This window comes from Acartia tonsa, chromosome 5 (assembly GCF_053477335.1).
Source record: "Acartia tonsa isolate MP-2025a chromosome 5, ASM5347733v1, whole genome shotgun sequence".
Classification (NCBI taxonomy): domain Eukaryota; kingdom Metazoa; phylum Arthropoda; class Copepoda; order Calanoida; family Acartiidae; genus Acartia; species Acartia tonsa.
Genome location: NC_137264.1, coordinates 30,136,851 through 30,159,277, shown reverse-complemented (window position 1 = coordinate 30,159,277; position 22,427 = coordinate 30,136,851). Strand labels below are relative to the sequence as shown.

Sequence of the window (22,427 nt, the reverse complement as noted above, 5' to 3'; positions counted from 1 at the left end):
CTCTATAGTTTGTCTGAGGTCTATGATGTGCAAAATGAAGATGTGCCGACTCGATGATTAAATTTTTTTTCCAAAAGGGGTAGTTGCACGAAATGCATTCAAACTTTGAATTCAGTGAACTGGATATTTTTTCCTGTTAAATAGTTTTAAATTCATTTAAATAGGGCATATATTTAAATTTCAATTTTCTACTATGTAGTTTTAAAAATATCAAAGACTTGATAATCATATTCTCGTGATATATGCAACTTATATAGCTGACTTATTTTCATAAAAAAAGCATGCCGACTAATTTAGTGATGTCTAATTGTTTGTTATTTATTGTAATACAAAATTATAAATGTTTGATGGTATACTTATGACTTATACAAGATTTTATATATACTTATTATTAATAAATTGTAAATATTATAAGTTTGTAGTCTCTGGTTTATTCATGAAGCCAGAGAGAAAGCTAATGTTGATTTCATATTAAGAAGTAAAAAGTTCATAATCAAGACAAGGATGATTATGTAAATATTAGAACAGCAAAGAAAATGTTAATTTAACAGGAGTGTGGTCATTAATGTTAAACTGTTGACTTAAAGCTTTTTAAAAAATAACATTAACTAGCGACTAGCACCTAGGGGCTCTGCATTCAAACGTTTAAGAAGGGGGCAGATAAAAGGTCCAAAACCATGGGTTGAATCTAAAATTGAAATAGACTAGAACCATATATGGACCTATGTGACGCTTCCCTAAAAAGGCTAACGCAATCAGTTTAGTAGTCATTAAAATCTTAAGATTCAAACAAAAATCCTACTAATTTATAGAATAGGATAGTAAAAATCTATGACAAAAAGACCAAGTTTGTATCGACATAATATTAACAGTAAAGTTTAACATGATAAGAACAATGCAAAAAAATATAAAAAGCTGATGAATATTTACCATATGGACAAATCATTAAGTTTTTTTTACAATCCTCAATTTAGGAAGGAAAATTATATCAAGTCTAAAATAACAAGTATGACAACATACATATGTAAAAGCGAAGATTTAAAAGTAAAAGTTATGATGACAAACAAACATAAATACTTAATTAGTTTCAGAACTTAATAAGCAGAAGATTGATCTTGAAGTCTAAACAAATTTTTGTACATAAATGTGATGAAAAATTAATTAAAATTGAGGACTTTATAATGTAGATGCTTCGCTTGTTACTCTTATAATCATACTCTAACAAGGATGACAACATCCATAAAAGCGAAGCACTGAAACGGTAGGACAAACGGACATTAACACTTGTATAGTATATGAACTGAAAAATCGGAACATAAATGTATAAATGTCAAATCAAAATTGTAGGTAAATTTGTCGAAAAACTGCTTAAAAACAGGATAATGTTTATGGACATACTGACATTTTTGACTTGATTATAGAGTTGCTTCGCTTATAATATTGTTCTTTGTTGTCCCAGGAATCAATAAACCAAAAATCAGATCAAACGGATAATTAAAACACTTGAAAATTTGTTGTAAAAAATCAAAAAATCAACATGTTTAAAATGGACGTACGGACATTCTGGTAATGATTATAGAGTTGCTACGCTTTCTAAATCGTACCCAACTACTACAGAAATCATCATGCAAAGTTTGAAATCGATAGGACAATTCTAACATGCCTAAATTAACGAATAAAAGCTATCTATCTCGGACGGACGGACGGACGGACGGACGGACCGTCCCTAATTATAGAAAAGCTTCGCTTTTAAAAATCAGATGAATAGGATAAATGCATCATACAATAACATGCTGTAAAAAAAAGTTTATATCAGGACGTTTAAAATGGACTTTTTGGTAACGATTAGAGAGTTGCTGAGCTTTCTAAATCGTACTTTTCTTTTACAGGAATCATAACGCAAAGTTTGAAGTCTATAGGACAATTTTAACTAGCTTGAATTAACTCTATTAGGTAACCGTTACGTAAGATCAGACGAACTGATGTACGGATGGACGTAGCTGTCTAATTCTATAGTGCTCTAGCAGAATGGGGATAGATGTTCTCGCGTTTGGCTTACGTGTTCTACTGTCGTCATGGTAGAGGAAAAGAGAAAAGAAACCCCCTTAGAGAAGAGATGAGGTATAGGGTATTTTATGACGTCAAACGTGTTGATATCTATCTATCCCTATTTTGCTAGGGCACTATAGACAGCTACAAGCAAAACTCATACATACTTAATGATACTTTACAACTATCCCCAACAAAAATATTGTTGGCCTTTTTTGCAGCGGTACTTATGAACATTAAATTCCTTGTTTTTATTATTTTGAACAAATTTAATTTTTATTACACCAGCCTTAATGATTTATTATTTAATTATATAACATATTACATTACAAATGATAATGACTTTTTAAGTTTTTAAAAATTCCATATGGTTTTAATTATCATTTTATACCGCAAAACAATTGTAATAAAAAATACAGTTAAATTTATATTAAGCTCATGTCATAATTAAAACCCAATTAAATTGCTAAATTGGAAGCAGCTTATAGTGCCTAATTAAAAATGATGCCATACAATAAAATGACCAATGATAGGCCTTTCATTGTAATAGACAAATGGTAAAATATACTGGTCTATCATTGATCATTTGTTTTGTTTGACGTCACTTTTCTATAAGGCACTAAAGAAATTGCCTAATATTTAATGATATGGTTTAGATGTGCTACCTAATAAAACTTTGAACTATACCCAATGTCATTAATATATCATTATAGCATACAAGAAAGTAGTAAAGGGCACAAAATAGATGGCTGAGGAATTTGGAGTTTAGAGTAATGAGATAAATCTGTGAATAAACCAAGGCATTACGCAAACTGTTATTAGTATTAATATAAATATTCTTTAAAAGTAGTAAGTTGTACAATTTTTGATGTCTTAATTTATAGTAGTTTATCTTGATTTTCCTTAAAATGCAAAGATTCCAAATTACCACGCTTCTTGAATGTGATAAGAATAGATTTATTCAACAGATGGTCAATCAGACACAATATTACTTCTCAGTTTTTCACAAAAAAAACTCATATATTTAAAGCGCCCAAATAAATAACTGCCTTTTCATTCCAAAATGTGCTCTCTTTCTGACAAATAATGTGGTCGGGTTGTTCCTACGTTATGTTCATGTTGGTCCAATAAAGGGATTAGGGATCTAGTCTTTTTATATTTATTATGATATGTCAGTAATTAACCTCATTAGAGTATTTGTAAAATCAAATGTTTTCTACGTTAATGGTATGTTCGTGCGTACGACTATTAAGAATGTTATAATAAAGAAAACGCGTATGCCTATAATCATTACTAGTAGCTGCGCCCCTAGCATCTAAGGAGTCTGTAGACGAAGGGATAGAAAAAAGCCTAAAAACACCCATAGTCCAAATTTAAAAGTAAAATAGCCTAAGAACCTATGTGAAGTTTTCGTAAAAAGGAGAACTCAATTGGTTTAGTAGTTATCGAAATCTTAAGCTAAGTAAAAAATATAATAGAATAATAATTAGATTTTTTAGATAAAAAGATTTCAAACTTATTTGAGTTCAAAGTTTGACTTATTAGACACGTTGTTAGTATAAGCAATTCAATTCTAAAGAGTATTGTAAACTCTTTTAACTTTGACATTAAAAGCTCAGCATATTTGTAATTAATATTATTGATCTTCGCTGTTGTTGATGTTGTTATTCTTGTTCAGTTTATAATACCCTTAACTTTTCTAAGACGATAATTACAAATAACTTAATTAATCAAACTTTCTTTACTTAAATTTGTCTTTTTCTTTGCTTTTGGTAATTGATGTATTTTAAATTCAAAGCTTTTATATACATTGGGTCAAATATAGCAATTAAGTATATTTTAAGCATGATAGAATTGTCTGATTGTTATGAAACTTATTCAAGAGTTAATGTCATGATATTTAGAAGAGTTTCATTTCTATAAATTTTGTCATATTTATTTATTTTTGTTATGACTTCATCTTTATTTAATTTTTAAAAAGGTTCAGAAAATGTTATCTTTGAACAACAACTAAAGTTAAGGGATGAAAAGAGAACAGTAACTTTGCGGTAAGCTAAAATACGAACAAAAAAGCTATAGAGTATCTACGCTACAGGTAATGGTGTAATATCTATAAAAAAAAATATAGCGGAAGAGGCAATAAGAAAAAAAGGAGTAAAAAGCAAATTATATACGGAAAGTTTTGTTTTTATGCTCAACCTTTTATTATCTATGCCAACCAAGCTTGACCAACAGGTACTATTGGTATTGCGAATCAAAATATTTGAAAATTTCATATTTAAAATAGTCATTTATCGCATGTATTATAGACAACTTTCCGTGGATATCAAAATGAAAATAATTAATTTTATGTTTTTTTATCTTAATATTCGTTAGAAATTGTCTTTAATACGATGTCATACATGATTTTTCCGTATGGATGAGGACCGGTTCTAAATCAACTGATATAAATTGGTGTCGAAGGCATTCTGGAAATGTTTTTAGCATATTTTTAGGTTTATGTCATAACAAGTACAATCTCCTGACAAAATGTCTATAATACAAAGCAGAACGATGTCTGTCTGTCTGAACTCTTCAGGGAATATACCTACTGGTCCTTTGGTGGTTTTAAGCTATTTTCTTGAGGGATGGGACACCCCCAACGCCCCAAAAATTAACCCCCCCCCCCACAAAAAAAAATGTTTTTAGGCAGTTACTTCAAATAAAATGGCAGCACCAGAAATACTTAATTTTTTTTTAAATTTTTATTTACCTTTTGTTGCAAAGCCCATAGAGGCTAGGGGCGAAACCGCTAGTTGATTAATAAATTGGCTTAGATTTAGTCAAAGACCTGTATAGCTGTTTGAAAATAAATAAAATCTTTCTTGGGCTTAAAGGAAGCTTTACTGCAAAGAAGAACCATATCGGTTCAGCGATTAGCAAGATGATAAGATTCAGACCAAAAGACTTACATCCTGTTACTTTAATATAAGGATACAGTAAATTAAATCAAAATATCACAACTAGACGTAATAACTTTAGATTTCAAAATTTTATAAAAAATAATTTGTGAACATATATTAAAATTTTAACATGCAAAAGATTTTGAAATAATAATATTTGAAATTAAGAAATAAGACATGATCTGTTTTTAAATAGCTTTAAAGTACGCTGTAATTGTTAGGACCTTAGTAGTGTTGTCTATTTCTAAATTTAGATTTGTGAATGTTGTCATTCTTTTTTTTTAAAATGAAAATACTAATTTAAATTCTCTAAAGGCCAAATTACAGTTAGTAAAAGTAATAATATTATAGAAGTACTTTGAATTTAACATTTTTGCTTACTTTTTCTCTTGTCAATATTTTCAGTAGGTGTTAATGTTATGTTTTGAAAGTCTATCATAAATTAGACAAAGTCTTTTACCACTTAAAAGATAAAGTTTTTATAAATTTTATTTTGCTAATTATTTTTCAGAGCTGGATCATTAAATGTGTAGCAATTGCCGTAGCCGTAGTCGTGGCCGTAGTTGTAGCCGTAGCCGTCGCCACTGCTTGCCAATAAAACATGGATTTTGAAAGATTTTGACTTAAAATATTTTAATTAAAAATTAAATTAATTTATAATTGTAATATTATAATTATTAATTTAAATTATTTCTAAAATATTTAAAATTTGATTTAAAGATTGCTTTTAGGTTAGTGGCTGTGCCTCTGGTTACGGCTACAGCAACGGCTACACATTTAAAGATCCAGCTCTGTTTAAAATTTATATAGAAATAGTAGAAAAGGAATAATTTTTTAATATAGATAATATAATGAATACCTATAAAGAATAACTTTTTCACATTTGGCAGGTATTGTAATAAAACTTGTAGAAAATAACATATTCTTAGGATTTTGAGATTTTGTTAAAAAGATCAAACATTTTCTTGGACGGTGGAGTTATTTCTCGGCCGGGCTCTAGTTATAGAGTAGCTACGATTTTAATTTCTAAAATCTACGATATTTGATGATTTGATGAAAAAGAAAATTGTTAAAAGATTTTGATAAAACATGATATTTTTTAAAATGCGTATAGAATGAATAGATGGAAGTATATCCTGTTTCATAACCATATTGTTAGTTTTTCTTCATATCCGATACAAATATTTTCTTAATTTTTAATGTTTAATTTTTTGTGTACATTACACGTTTATTTTATGGAGGGAGGGAGGGGACATTACACTAGTCCCCAAAGTTTTTATGATAATGTTTTCTTATTTGTTGGCTTTACAACTTTGGGTTTGATTGGTTGGTTCATTTAGTTCAGTGTCCAAATGTTTCAACCACTAATTATTATTTACAAATGGAATAATTTTTTTTATCATCATTGGGGATTAACAGCAATCTATCGGCTATTGTCTTATCCCTTTATATCCCTGCGTTTATATATTGAACGAAACATACAGTTAAATCGCAGTACAACTTATTGAGTGGTTGCGCGCCTAAAATTATTCTTTAGTACTTTCCGCCTTATTCAAAAGCTATTGTTAAGCTTCTCAAAGCTCAATAGAGAAAATTTAAATACACATTCTATACACCGCGCACGCCTTGTAATCAGTATTTTTTTAAAAATACCATTCTACCATATAAAGTGGTAAGGTTTTTTTCGTCTGAAGCTAAAGATCTCGAAATTGCTGGGCCGAGTTGGTTGTACTTTTCAGGAAAGCTTAAAAAATATCTGTGAGTGGTTTTAGGCTTTTTTTTCTGACATTCTCCTTCCTCCCCTAGAAATAGGACGAAGCAACTTGTTTAAGGATAAACTAGGTTATTCTTTTTCAAGGGCTTTTTTAGATTTTGTCTAACTTAACGAGCTTCGCTAATATGGATGTTATTGTCTTAAGAGGGAGGTACATATCCTGTGTAAACAAGGATGAAAACATCCATAAACGCAAAGCTTTGAAACGGTAGGACAAACGAACATTAACACATGTAGAGTGTCAGAACTGAATATTCAGAAATAAGATGTATAAAAGTCGAAACAAAATTGTAAGTAAATTTGATGACAAACTGCACAAATACAGGATAATGGTAACGATCATAGAGTTGCTACGCTTTCTAAATCGTATTAAACTACTACAGGAATCACCATCCAAAGTTTGAAATCGATAGGACAATTTCAACATGTCAAATTAACGAAAAAAGCTATCCGTTCCGGACCAACCCTATTTATAGAAATGCTTTGAAAGGGATCTAGCGACCTAACAATTAGTATATTGGAGAAATATTGGAAAAGATGGAAAAATAGATATTGTCAAATAGAGAGACTTAAAACATAATAATTTAATATTAAGGATTATATATTTCTCTTGTAGTTTTAATGTCGCAGCTGTTCTTAGAATGTAAATTATACTGGTACCCATAGTTTTATAATTACATTTTCTTATCCAATATGGCTGAAACATTTTGGATACTTTCAGAGAATTTTGTTGGTTGGCTTAGTAATGATCAAACCGTTAAACCAATAATTAAATTAAAGGTTTAATTTTGTTTTTCATCTTCATTAGGAGTGTATATTGATTTATAGTCTATTGTCTTATCCCTTAAGATCCCTGAACTAAGGGTTATCTGTACTTAATGCATGGAGAAAAAAAACATCAATTGACAGTTTTGTTATGATAAATTCACTGAGTGAAAAAGTCTGATACTTCTTTAGTTATTTATTTAAATATATTTCGATGAACATGGCACCCTCTAAATGGCATAAATCATATTAATTTTACATATTAAAAGATAAATAAAAAAAAAGAAATTTGTAAAACTATAATGGCAGAAAAGGAAAAAAATTAATAATATGATGAACCTTGCAGTTTAGTTTCTTCCTGCTGTTCTTCATATGAAATATTCTAAAGCTCTATAACTATTAACTTTATTTAGGTATGAAAGAGTATAATTTATAATTATCATTGGTAAGACACAAAATTAGGTTCTACCTTTACTTCCACATAGAAATAATATTTCTAAAATATGAAAATAGCAAATAAATAAGATGTAAATAAATAAAAATAGAGTTGCAGTTTTGATATGATTACATGCAAGAATAAGGTATAACCAAGAAGCGAAATAAATCTAAAATATTATTTTGGGGGCAGATAAAAAGGTCGTCAATTCTACTTTGGTTTTCATGATAAATGTGCGAAAGTGTATGCACACCAAAGTCAGCAAATGAGACACCAGGATAAAAAACCACGGTGTTTAAACAATTCAGTAAAATTCAATTACGCATTTAATTTACTTTAAAGCACCATTAAGGAACGACTTCATAAAATTATGATTTTTGGTTTAGGGATAAGTTAAGAAGTCTATCTTATATAACAGCTAAGTAATTAATTATCTTACTACTATTATGATTAGATAGCAGTGTTTAATATGAGAGCAAACTTAATTTTTTTTTTATTCTAAAAATAATTTGAGCTAATGAAATATTTTGCGAAAGTGATTGAACACCAAATGTGACGATGGGATGTGCTAAAAATGGATTTCCTAATTCTTCAATCGTTTTTAAAGTTGTACAGAAGATAACCCAATTATTGCAAACGCTATTTTCAGCTACTCCGGTCAAAGGTTAAACGATTTATACATTATACATTCAAATTTTTTATTTTTCAAATTCAGATTTTTATTTTTGAAGTTTGTAGCTTTTTTTGCTAGTAGTAAATATTGAGATAGGACGCGGATGCTAAGTACACTTTCGTAAACTAAAATTCAGTACATCGACGACGGGGCGTGAACTGTGTCCTATTTCCCCTATTTGAATGAGCATGCAAAACAGTAAATTTCTAAAATTAGCCAGCTTCATTAAATATGAAATACAGGAGATTAAATCTTCTAACTAATGTCCCTAATCCCCTGCAGGGGGTCTAAATAATACTTAAATTCTAATAAGCCCCAAATTAACCAAACCTTACTGACTCAAAAATGGTATGATTCCTTTTTGATGTAATTTAGTTCATTATAATAGTAATTTTTTTTTAACTATGATAGGGATTTCATGAATAGTTTAATATTCTAAATTTAGTTTCTATTACGAACGAAAGTAATTCGAGATTTGCTCAGGCTAACTTACACATAATTATCAATTTCACTTTTATGATATTAATTCAAATTTTTCTTTTTGGTAATTATGTCTTATAATATAAAGCAAACAACTATTTCTGAGAAATCTCCATATTTGTCCTGTGCATGTTTAAGGCTATTTTCAAAAGTATTATTATTTGTTTTAAAGACACACACACTCTTTAACTTTGAAGAGGGCCCTCGTTGAATCACGATCCGACAATAAATCTCCAATTTTGTCCCAGTTTAAGACGAATTTCCCAACATTTTTCAACAATTTTTGTGTCATGACTTCAGGGATAAGACATGATAAGATAAGATAAGGATAGTTTGATGTACATCTCCTATGATAATAAACAAAATAATTACTCTATTTACCGGTGAAAATTTCTGATGAAAAAGTTTGGACACCTTCAATTTGATTAATATTCAATTAAAGTACCCAAAGTTATTAAGCCAACAAATGTTTAAAACCTTTGGTTACCAGTGTTATTTACAGTTCGATGTCCCCTCCCTACCTCCCTGCATGACATACTTGTTGAGCTTAGTGTATCATCAATTCATCTAAGTTGATTGCATTGATAGATCAAATTATTATTACAGCACTCTTTCCATTGTTCCAATGCTTCACTTAATCAATAAACACCTCGCTTATTTATTTGCTACTAGAGGCTGCACAACTAGCGTCTTGGAGCTCTGTATTTAAATGGGTAGGAAAGGACAGAAAGTAGCCTAACACCATCCCAAGACTTACATTTGAAAATAAAATAGCCTAAAGCCATAAAAGGACCAATGTGAAGCTTTCTTAAATGAAGAACTCAATCGGTTCAGTAGTTATCAAATTATTAAGCTACAGACAAAAAAAAAACCTTATATATAATAGGATATCGCCTTTTTATCGCAATTAGAACCAGAACCATCATGAAAAACCATGAATTATAGAAAAATAAGAATATTTACACCCTTGAGGCTAATAAAAAATGAAACTATCTTATAATTTGTATTTGACTATCCGCGAAAAGCTGTCTCTAATATGATGCGATATATAGCTATTCTCATATTTTTATTAATCCGAACAATAACTATTAATTTTTCAGGACAAAGCAGACAAGATTACTGTTGAGTTGGATCATAGCAAATATGATGTACATTTTCCCAGAAGCAGGGCTTGTGCTTTTTATGGCCATCAAACATTGGGTAAGTGTACTGAAGCAGCTAATAGTGCCTAATAAAATCGGTGTCATACAATACCAGTATACATTTATATTGACCAATGATAAAATGTATACTGGCCTATCATAAGTCATTTGTATTGTATGACGTCATTTTTATTAGACACTATAAGCTGCTTCGGTTTTTTTTATAAGCGAAGCTATACTAAAATTTGAAAATTTGTCCGTCAAAATATTTTCGAAGCTAATTTTCTAATCAAGATAAACATGACAAAGTTTTTTGTTAATATTCCCTATGCCTACCGATGATCATTCAGTATATAATTTACTTGGTACGTCAGTCTGTCGGTCATGCGACAAAAAAAAACATAAATATTTGTTTATATTAAAAGGATTCTTGATTTGATACTAACATTTGCTTAATAACTGACTTTACCCTTTTGTCCATTTTTGATTTTTTTGAGCTTGGTAATTTGAGTTTTTCTTATTATTTGGATGAACAATTTTGGGTAATTTTATTGATTTTGATTGGTTGGATCATTAGGTTGAGTGTCCAAACGTTTCAACCACTATAATTGTTATAAAAAAAAGTAATTTTGTGATACATCATTGGGGATTGGCTTAACCTTTATATCCATGATTCATTAGATTTTTAAATAAGAATCTTTTTAAAATATTTTTTTTGCTTTATTATTGAAAAGTCAATATTTTTATGATCCTTAAAAACGCATTAAATAAGTGAAATTTTGGGAGTGGGGACAAAACACCTAATTTAAAAATACCCAATTTAAAAATGCCTAATTTTATAAATGTCTAAAGTGACAAAACACCTAATTTAAAAATACCTAATTTAAAAAAGCCTTATTTAAAAATACCTAATTTTAAAAATGCCTAGGTTGTTAAAATAAATATATTCAAAGAATTATTTTTCTATCATGGACAGAAAAAGAATTAGCTAGTATAGTCATATTTTCACAGAAGCTTTTAATTGGTTATTTTAGGTTAGGTTTGGTAAATGTTAATAATTGCCCCCCTGCACTGTGCAGGGTCTTGAAATAGGAGAAAGGCTACTTTGAAAATTCGACGAAACTCGCTTCTTCGTTTTCTTTCCATGATCTGTATTTTTATAATTATTGTTATAGAAAATAGTATTAAACTGCTATACTGTGAAAGTTTAGGGAAGCTTGTTCCATATTTAGTAAATGTAATGTTTAAATTATTTCACGACTATAAAAAGGATGATAGCAAATTACTGATTATGCTACTTATATTAATCAACAATGAATAGTTATTTTCTTCTAGTGTAGTATCCTTGCTAAAAATTTACACGGTGGTAGTGTGTAATGCACTTCATTAAGTCCCAAATCACTTTACAAGAAATAAGTCTAATCAGCCCCCCCCCCTTCCCCTCCAAAAAGTCAGAATTTTTTATGAGATTAGATTGGGTTAGGTTAGCCTGGGTAAAGCACCGTAGGGTTAGTTCTAAAGAAAATATGGTAAAATCTACTACCTCTAGACTTTTTCTTCTCTTTTCCAACATTTTAGCTCCTTGATAGTATGAAAACATTTTACCAATCGACAGGGAGATTTTCAAAAGCGAAGCTTTTCTATAATTAGGGTCGGTCCGTCCGTCCGTCCGTCCGTCCGTACGTCCGTCACGGATAGCTTTTTTCGTTAATTTTAGCAACTCTATAATCATTACCAAAATGTCCGTACGTCCATTTTAAACATGTTGATTTTTTTACTTTTTTAAATAGCTTTTTTCGTTAATTTAGGCATGTTAGAATTGTCCTATCGATTTCAAATTTTGCATGGTGATTCCTGTAATAGTTAGGTACGAGTTAGAAAGCGTAGCAACTCTATAATCATTACCAGAATGTCCGTACGTCCATTTTAAACATGTTGATTTTTTTTACATTTTTAACAACAAATTTGTATGTGACCTAATTATCCGATTGGTCTGATTTTTGGTATACTGATTTCTAGGACAACAAGGTACAATATTGTAAGCGAAGCAACTCTATAATCAAGTCCTTAAAATGTAAGTATGTCCATAATCATTATCCTGTATCAAGCAGTTTTTTGACAAATTTACTTATAAATTTGCTTTGACTCTTATACATTCGCATTCTGATTATTCAGTTCTGACATTATACAAGTGTTAATGTCCGTTTGTCCTACCGTTTCAGAGCTTCGCTTTTATGGATGTTGTCATCCTTGTTGTAGTGTATAGACAGATCTTCTTATCCACAAAGACTTACTTTTTAAGGAGAAGGAATTTTCCTCTCACAGAAAAGGGGATTTTATCCACTAATAGTTGATTAATGTGGGATTAAAAATTCATTTGCTAAGCTTACAATTTCTCTCACGAATAAATCCGTCAAAATAGGAATCAGGAATAAAGGATACACAATAATAATATCCTACCAAATCCTCTGTCAAAAGAGTAATCAGGGGTAAAAGGATGCACAGGAACAATTTTTTTTACAAATTCTTCTGGGAAAGTAGTAATCAGGGATAAAGGATACATTATAACAATATCCTACCAAATCCTCTGTCTAAAGAGTAATCAGGGGTAAAAGGATGTATAGAAACAATTTTTTACAAATACTTCTGGCAAAATAGTTATCATGGATAAAGGATACACAATAATAATATCCTACCAAATCCTCTGTCAAAAGAGTAATCAGGGGTAAAAGGATGCACAGGAACAATTTTTTTTACAAATTCTTCTGGGAAAGTAGTAATCAGGGATAAAGGATACATTATAACAATATCCTACCAAATCCTCTGTCTAAAGAGTAATCAGGGGTAAAAGGATGTACAGAAACAATTTTTTACAAATACTTCTGGCAAAATAGTTATCAGGGATAAAGGATGTGCAGTAACAATTTTTCCTACAAATGCCTCTGTCAAAATATGAATCAGGAATAAAGGATACACAATAACAATATCCAACTAAATCTTCTATCAAAAGAGTAAACAGGGATTGTGGATGCACAATAACAATATCCTACCAAATCCTCTGGCAAAATAGTTATCAGTGATTAAGGATGTACAGTAACAAGTTTTCTTTACCTCCAGCAAAGTAGTGATCAGGGATAAGGGATACACAATAACAAAACCTACCAAATCCTCTGTCAAAAGAGTAACCAGGGGTAAAATGATGTACAGAAACAAGTTTTCCTACAAATGCCACTGGAAATAGATATCAGGGATTAAAGATGTACAGTAACAAGTTTTCTTTATCTCTGGCAAAGTGGTGATCAGGGATAAGGGATACACAATAACAATATCATACCAAATCCTCTGTCAAAAGAATAATCAGGGGTGAAGGATGCATAATAACAATCAACTGAGTACTCCATTTTAGGGAAGCTCCACCACTGGGGAAGGTTTTAGGCTATTTTATGTTAAAATTGAGTATTATGTGTATCATCCTTGGGGATGTATATCAATTTTATTTTATTTTATTAAGGCCATTGTCGCATCCCTTTAGATCCCCGAGAAAATATAGTAGATGTGTAAGAGATAATTTGCAAGCACTCTGCAAAACAGCAGGATATAAAATTAAGGACTAAGTACAAGTATCCTCGAGTAGAATTATGTTTGTTAGTAAGTTTATTTGTCTCATTAAAGGAAAATTTTCGATTTTTAAATCTTTATAAATAAATAATGTAAATCTACCTTTCTTTAGGACATTGTTATAATTAAGTAACAAGATCTTTTTCTGTATGTATGTCTGTCTGTCAGTCGGTTTCAAGGATCTCGCTAACCGCTGAACCGATATGGTTCTCCTTTACAGGGTAGCTATAAAAATCATCTATTTTTTGCTTTCTTTGAATTGTTTTAAAGAAGGTATATTCCTTTCCTTGAAGACTAGAAAATTTGAAATCAATTTAAAGCATATACAACATTAATATATTATCCATCCATTAAGTTTTATCGCAAAATCATATAAAACAAGAACATGTATGATAAAAAGTGCAGAAACTTTTTGAAACGTAGATATAGAAACACTATTGTTTCAGAGAGAGAGGGGACAATGGGCTGTTTATTACGTTTATTACACTAGTCTCCAAAGTTCTACAATAACAATTTTTTATTCGATGACTTAACAATTTTGGGGATTAGTGAATGTTCATTGGTTAGTTCATTAAGTTTAGTGTTCAAACGTTTCAACCACTTATTTTAATCTACAGAAGAGGTAACTTTGGTTATTATCATTAGGGATGTATTTCAAATTAGCGGCCATTATCTTGTCCCTTTAGAACCCTGCAATTCTTCCTATTTCTACAAGTGAGTATTAGAACTTGTATACTAATTTAAAAGCGCCTCATATTTTTGAAAATATTTTTTTTGCTTGGGTTATTATTATAATATTTTTATCTATTTTTAGTCCGAAGAAACGTATGGAATCATAGAGCTGTCCCTGTGGTCTTTAAGAGTTACTGTAAATGTAAGTATAGTTTTTAATCTTAACTTATCCTAGACAAGAGAGTAGGATGTATGTAAGTATGTCTGTTTGCTACTAAGAATTCTAGAAATCTACTTCATTATTTCATATTAGATCCCAAGACGCTAACCTATCAACTATTGCAGACAACCAACCCTTTGATTTCAGGTCCTTAAAAGGAGGTACTTACTGTGCAGTGTGCATGGTCATGAGATTCAACTGTATGTGGGAAATGCAGTCCCCCATTTGATTCTTCTTTACAGAGAAGCAGTATATGGAGGGGTAAAAGTAATCCATATAAAGAGTAATAGTTATTTCTTTCATCGTATTATAAACGGCTTTACGCGGATATAGAATGTACAATTATAAGATTAAAACTAGTTTTTTTAGCCCCGAGATGCCGAAGGTTTTAATCTTATGATTGTACATTTCTATATTCGTAAAAAACTTGATATGATACGATGCTAGACATAGTTTTTTCGTATGGATGAGAACCGGTTCCTATCCACCGGATTCGAATAAATACGAGAAAAGAATTTCCCACTTTCAACCCTCTTTTTAAAAACTTTTCAAATCTGAAGTATATATTCTCATCTAGATCCAAATTTTACATTAAATCTGCTTAATGTTCTCTGCCAAGCAATTTACATTCTTGTAATATTCTTTCTCGTATTCATTCAATCCAGTGGATAGGAACCGGTTCTCATGAATACGAAAAAACTATGTCTAGCATCGTATTATATCCAGTTTTCTACGAATATAGAAATGTACAATCATAAGATTAAAACTAGTTTTTTTAGCCGGTGCCTTCGTCACCACGGGGCTAAAAAACTAGTTTTAATCTTATAATTGTACATTTCTATATTCGTAGAAAACTGGATATAATACGATGCTAGACTTCGGCACCACGGGGCTAAAAAAACTAGTTTTAATCTTATAATTGTACATTCTATAACCGCGGAAAGCCGTTTATAATACGATACGAGAAATAACTATTACACAATTGAAAGTGGCTCCGTCCCCAGCCTCAGGGCTTTAATTTAGAGAAGTGAGTTATAGAAACCCATGTCCCTATACTTAAATTGTTTATCGAATATTATGAAAAAAAGGGGGGGGGGGATTAATAATATTACTGACCTAGAAAAATTTTATTAGAAAAGAATAAAAAAAACTGAAAATTTAATGTTTCAATTAGTTTATCCTTTAGTATACAAAATAAAAACAGCTAGATTGGATAAATGAATCTTACGAATTTACTTGTTATAGAGTAGATTCGCTACTAAAGTGTAGATTATCATAACTTAAATATGTTTTGTGCTGGCTGAATAATGACCCCTAGCTATCTAATTATTACTGAATATTACATAACATGAAAGTACTAAGTTATTATTATAAACTTGTTAAGTTGAAATTTTCATACATTATCTAGGCATTAATTTCAAATCAGTGTGCTCGGTCTTCCGCTCAGTACTACTTAACATACGCTAAAAGCAAAGTGAGAGTGGACACTGGGCTGTTTATAACACTAGTCGCCAAAGTTTAATAATAACATTTTCTTATTCGTTGACTTAACAACTTTAGGGACTTTGGTAAAGTTTGATTAGTTTGTTATTTTAGTTGAGTGTTCAAACTTTTATGTATAGAACTTTTTAAAATCAATGTTATGTATGTTAAGCAAAAATAATTTCTTGAATATCCTTGCAGTTTGCTGCAGCTTTGGTTAATTGATGTCCTTGTAGTGTCTTGTTTAGCACTGAACTTTGGCAAGCCATTGGACATGTGACATAAGACAGGAATTTAAAGGGATAAGACAATGGCCGAAAACTTGATGCACATTCCCAATGATGATGCACAAAATTACCCCTTCTGTAGATCGAAAAAAAAGTCGTTAAAACGTTTGGACACTCAGTTAAAGGAACCAACCTAGATTATTTCTATTCCTATAAGCTTTGATGTCTTACATCTAATTATTAAAACTTTACTATACAATGGAAATGTAGGAAATAAATGTTGACAATCTTGTTTATAGAATAATTAATGGCCACGTCGTGTAGAATCATACAACAAGGTGTCAGAGTGAGAGGGAACAATGGGCTGGTTATTACACTAGTCCCTAAAGTTGGTTTATTAAGTTGAGTGTTCCATAGGTCCATCCACTAATTTTGATCTACAGAATGGTTAATTTTGTGTGTCATAATTAGGGATGTACATAAATTTATTGGCCATTGTCTTATCCCTTTAGATCCCTGACAAGGTGTGCTATAGTTACCGCTAACGTTTCATAAATACATTGGTCTTCGCGCCCCTAAAAAAAATTATAGCGAATTATACAGACGGCTACGAAAAGCTACCCTGTAAAGGAGAACCATTTCGGTACAAACAAATTGACAAACTATCTGTTACTTTATTATAAGGATGCTACATATAATAAAAATCGACAACGCTTTCTTTTTATGCTACGAACATATCGCCGATACAAAATTCTTTTAAACATCTCTTTAATATTTTTCTTATACAAAAATGATAAAACAACAAAATAATACAAAATTGAAAATATCATCTGAACGATTTTTATCCCAAATCGTTATCAAAAACCTTCTTTTGACCTATAAGAAGCTTCACTGTAAAGGAGGATGATATCGGTCAAGCGGTTAGCGGTACACACAGACAGGCATCTTCTTACTTTAGCATTTCACGAAAAAAATATTTGCAGCTATTTTGTTACTAATGTAGATACTTGTCCTTGTTGGATTAGATATTAGGGTCAGTCTGAAAACATTAACCTCACATATAATTCAACTTGCTTTAAAAGGGAGCTTTGAAGTTTTGTCTGCCTTTTACAGGGTGATTCAAAATTAGTTTAACATTTTCAGATAGTTTCTTCTAAAAATTAAGTTCGAAGACCATTACTACTGTCATGTAATATATGATCCCTTCATTTTTTTTTAGCGGGGGGGGTGCAGGAAATGTAACAATTAAAGGCTTAAAACTATTTTTGAATTTTAAGGATTAATAGGGTGCTTGTAAATTTGTCATGGGCGGGTGGAGGTTTTTTTTGTGGGGGGGGGGGGAGTATAGACATCCTTTGAGATTTTTCCTTAAGAAAAAGTGCGCAAAATAATTGGCGCGCCCTGTAAACCAATGAGAAATCAGATGAACTTTGCCATCCTTGTGTGCGTTGGGAATGTTTGCAATATACTTCTAGTTACATAGCTACTCTACAGTTTGTGTCGGTCGGTCCCAGAAATGAAGTGAACGTTGGACTTTAAACTTATTTGATTCTAATCTACAGAAAAGGGTAATGTTGTTTATTATAATTAAAGATTAATATCATTTTTTCCCAATGTCTTATCTCTCAAGGTTTCGAACTCTCAATCATCAAATATTGAGAAATCCTTAAATAATACATATTTCTGTTCTATTCAAACTGTATTCAAATTAATTGTTCTTTTTCTTTCCATTTTTTTGCCATGCTAATTAATGAAATAATTGTTCTTGTTGTATCTATCTATTTAACGACTCTTTTATATTTTGCTTGTTATTCAAGAAATGCCAAAATAATTCTTGCAAAAACAAGCACTTTTTTCCAGAGAGAGAGAGAGAGGGGACAATGAGCAGTTTATTACACTAGTCCCCAAAGTTTTTAAATAACGCTTTCTTATTTGTTGGCTTTACAACTTTGGGGACTTTGTTTATAAGTTGAGCGTCTATAAGTTCCAACCACTAATTTTACGCTAGAGAAGGGGTAATTTAGTGTATTCTCATTGGGAATGTACACCAATTTATTGGTCATTGTCTTATCCCTTTTAGATACCTAACTTTTTTCTCTTTTTATTATCCTTCTTTTCTCCTTTGCTCTTTCTTTTTAAAAGCTCAGCTTTTCTATAATTATGGTCGGTCCGGGAAAGCAAACCCCTAAAAAAGAGATGAATAATCCCTCATTTTATGACATCACATTGCTGATTTTTGAGACACTTTGTAAAGTTACCTATCGATTTCAAACTTTGCATGGTGATTCCTGTATCTATTTCCTGTTATAAGCTAAGCATCTCTATAATCAAGTACTAAAACTTTAAGTATGTCCTTAAATATTCAAGCAATTTTTTAACAAATTTACTTACAATTTTGTTTCAAGTTTTATACATTTATATTTTGATTATTCAGTTCTGACACTCTACAAGTGTTAATGTTCGTTTGTCCCACTGTTTCAGAGTTTCTCTCTTGTGGATGTTGTCATCCTTGTTTTGTATCTGTCTTATCTCTTTATCTTTCTCACTTATTACCATGCATATAATATATCTTATTTCACTGCGTCATTTCTTCATTTATTTTTTCTCCGTTTTTAAAAGCGAAGCTTTTCTATAATTAGGGTCGGTCCGTCCGTCCGTCCGTCCGTCCGTCCGTACGTCCGTCCGTACGTCCGTCCGAGATAGATAGCTTTTATTCGTTGATTTAGGCATGTTAGAATTGTCCTATCGATTTCAAACTTTGCATGATGATTCCTGTAGTAGTTGGGTACGATTTAGAAAGCGCAGCAACTCTATAATCATTATCAGAATGTCCGTACGTCCATTTTAAACATGTTGATTTTTCTACTTTTTTAACAACAAATTTTCAAGTGTTCAAGCAGTTTTTCAACAAATTTACTTACAATTTTGCTTTGGCTCTTATACTTTTAAATTCTGATTATTCAGTTCAGATACTATACAAGTGTTAATGTCCGTTTGATCTGATTTTTGGTATATTGATTCCTGGGACAACAAAGAACAATATTAAAAGCGAAGCAACTCTATAATCAAGTCCAAAAATGTAAGTATGTCCATAAATATTATCCTGCTTCAAGCAGTTTTTCAACAAATTTACTTACAATTTTGCTTTGGCTCTTATACTTTTAAATTCTGATTATTCAGTTCAGATACTATACAAGTGTTAATGTCCGTTTGTCCTACCGTTTCAGTGCTTCGCTTTTATGGATGTTGTCATCCTTGTTTATTTATGATTTATTTTAATTTCTCAAAATATTTTTTTTCGTAGCGAAGCTACTTTATTTCAGATGCCCATCCGTTTGCCCGTCAGTTTCCCCCCCCCCCCGCCCCCATGGCTAATATAAGCTACGGGTATATTATATTGCTTTGTTTAACCGTCTGTCCATTACGGCAGTATTTAAATGGAATTTCTAAGGAGAAATAGTTATTTATAGCATCATATCATAAAAAGCTATCCGCGGATATAAAAATGTACAATTATAAGATTAAAACCAGTTTTGTTATTCCCGAGATGCCAAAGCAAAACTGGGTTTAATATATGATTGTACATTTTTAAATATACAGGGTGCGCCACATAAAACCTGACTTTTTTAAAACGACCATAGCGTCAAAACTACTTGACCACCCATACTATAAGACCTCCATTATTGCCACTATCAAGGAGAACTTCGCCAGCTTGGACAGGTACATTTTGACCCGGGCCTGCCGTTGGTTGAGGAAGCGGGTGGAGGTAGTGATTGATCCTGGCGGCGATTTTATTGAATGATCTAATAGTCATATACCTAGTTAGCTTCCCAGTTTTTTAAATTTAATAAAATCTTTAAAATTAACGATTTTATGTTCATTTGTTTACAAATTAGAAAAAGTCCGGTTTTATGTGGCGCACCCTGTATTTGTGGAAAACTGTATATAATATGATACGATACATGATTTTTCCGTATGGCTTAGAACAGGTACTAATCCAGCGGTTTCGAATCCATACTGGAAATGTGATTATTTTTTGTTAGTCCCGAGATGCCAAAGCACGGTCTAACAAAACTGGTTTTAATATATGATTGTATATATTTATATTTGTGGAAAACTGTATATAATATGAAACAATACACGATTTTTCAGTATGGCTTAAAACAGGTACTAATCCAACGGATATTAATCGGTATCTCAGCCATAATGGAAATGTGATTATCTCTTGTATCTACTTTACAACTCAATATGTGCGTGCGTCTGTTTGAAAATTGAATATATTGTTTTTTGCTTTCACCTCTTATGAATATTCATACCCTTGTTTTTGTCTCTCAAATGCTGCACATTGCATTGTACTCTGAAAATAAGACATTAAGTTAAGCTCATGTTCATGAACTAAACATTCATTAAATAATCCACATTCTTTATATTCTTACATTTACCATTCTCTAAAGTTTTATATATTTTATTTAACACCTTTTATAATAAATATGCTATCTATAATACAAAGCTTGATGTCTGTCCGTCTTTCCGTCTTTCTGTCCGTCCGTCTGTCAGAAGCTAAAGTTCTTATCTATTTGCTTAACAACTTTGGGGACTTTAATTTGAATTTTGGTTGGTTGTTTTGTTTATTAAGTTGGGTGTCCAAATGTTTCAACCAATAAATGTAATCTACAGAAGGGTTATTTTTTTTTTATTTTCAACGGGGATGAACATCACTATATCGTCCTTTGTCTTATCCCTTTAGATCCCTGAGTTGGCTGTCTAAGTGTGTTCGAGACCATTTTAAACAATGTACAAAAAGTTAATGCTTGTTGTTATTCATCTTTCTGTAATTCCATGTGAGTTTTTATGTTAAAAATGAAGCTTGAGAAAAAAAATTATTTTGTTTTGCATAATATTTTCTCCAACTTTTTGTAATGTAGCTCGGGGATCCATTGATAGGTCGATGCATGATAAATCTATATTCTACATTATTTTTAAAATATCTTATACCCAAAAAGGTATAGATTAAAATTATTTTGTAATATTTATTTTTCGCATCGTATCATAAACAGCTTTCCACGAATAAAAACTGGATATGATACGATGCTATACATGATTTTTCAGTGTGGCTGAGAACCGGTTCTAATCCAGAGGATTCGAAGCCATACTGGAAATCTACTTTTCTATTACAAGTAAATATAATAATGTATCAAAAAGACCTAACAACTTAAATTTATTTTCAGGTATTTGGAATAGTTTGTGTCCAGTCCTTGTGGAGCTTCTGGAGGGATGAGAAGTCAATATTCAGATCTCTTCAAGAGTTAGGAAACGTAAGATGTTTAAAATCGAAGCTTTTCTATAATTAGGGTAGGTCCTTACGTCCGTCCGTAACAAATAGCTTTTTTCGTTAATTTATGCATGTTAGTATTGTCCTATCGATTTCAAACTATGCATGGTGATTCCTGCAGAAGTAAGGTACGATTTAGAAAAAAACGTAGCAAGTCTATAATTGATCTGATTTTTGGAATACAGATTCCTAGTACAACAAATTACAATTTTATAAGCATAGCATCTCTATAACCAAGTCTTAAAAATCTAAGTATATCCTTTTACATTGTCATGTATTTAAGCATATTATTCAGTCATGACACTCTAAATGTGTTAATGTTCGGTTGTCCTACCGTTTTAAGGCTTCGCTTTTATGGATATAATCATCAAATCTTGATAAAATCAATGATCTTATGTGATAAGAATAGTTATTTATCGCATCGTATTATAGACAGCTTTCCAAGGATATTAAAATGAAAAACTTAAAGATAAATTTATTTATTTTATTATTTTCACTTTAGTAATCGTGGAAAATTTTCTCTAATTCTATGCTAAACATGGTTTTTCAGTATGGCTGAGAACCGGTTCTAATCCATCGGATATCTATTGGTTTCGAAGCCATACTGGAATGGGC

The 22,427-nt window shown here is 31.0% G+C and overlaps 1 protein-coding gene across 1 annotated transcript in view; it reads left to right on the top strand.

The window, feature by feature from the left end:
- LOC145319248 (uncharacterized) overlaps positions 1 to 22,427 on the top strand; it is a 120,295-nt gene that overhangs the window by 50,260 nt on the left and 47,608 nt on the right. The window contains exons 4-6 of the mRNA XM_080161255.1: positions 10,220 to 10,319; positions 14,694 to 14,753; positions 21,709 to 21,795. Of these exons, the coding sequence (XP_080017381.1) occupies positions 10,220 to 10,319; positions 14,694 to 14,753; positions 21,709 to 21,795 (247 nt within the window). The remainder of the gene's footprint in view (positions 1 to 10,219; positions 10,320 to 14,693; positions 14,754 to 21,708; positions 21,796 to 22,427) is intronic.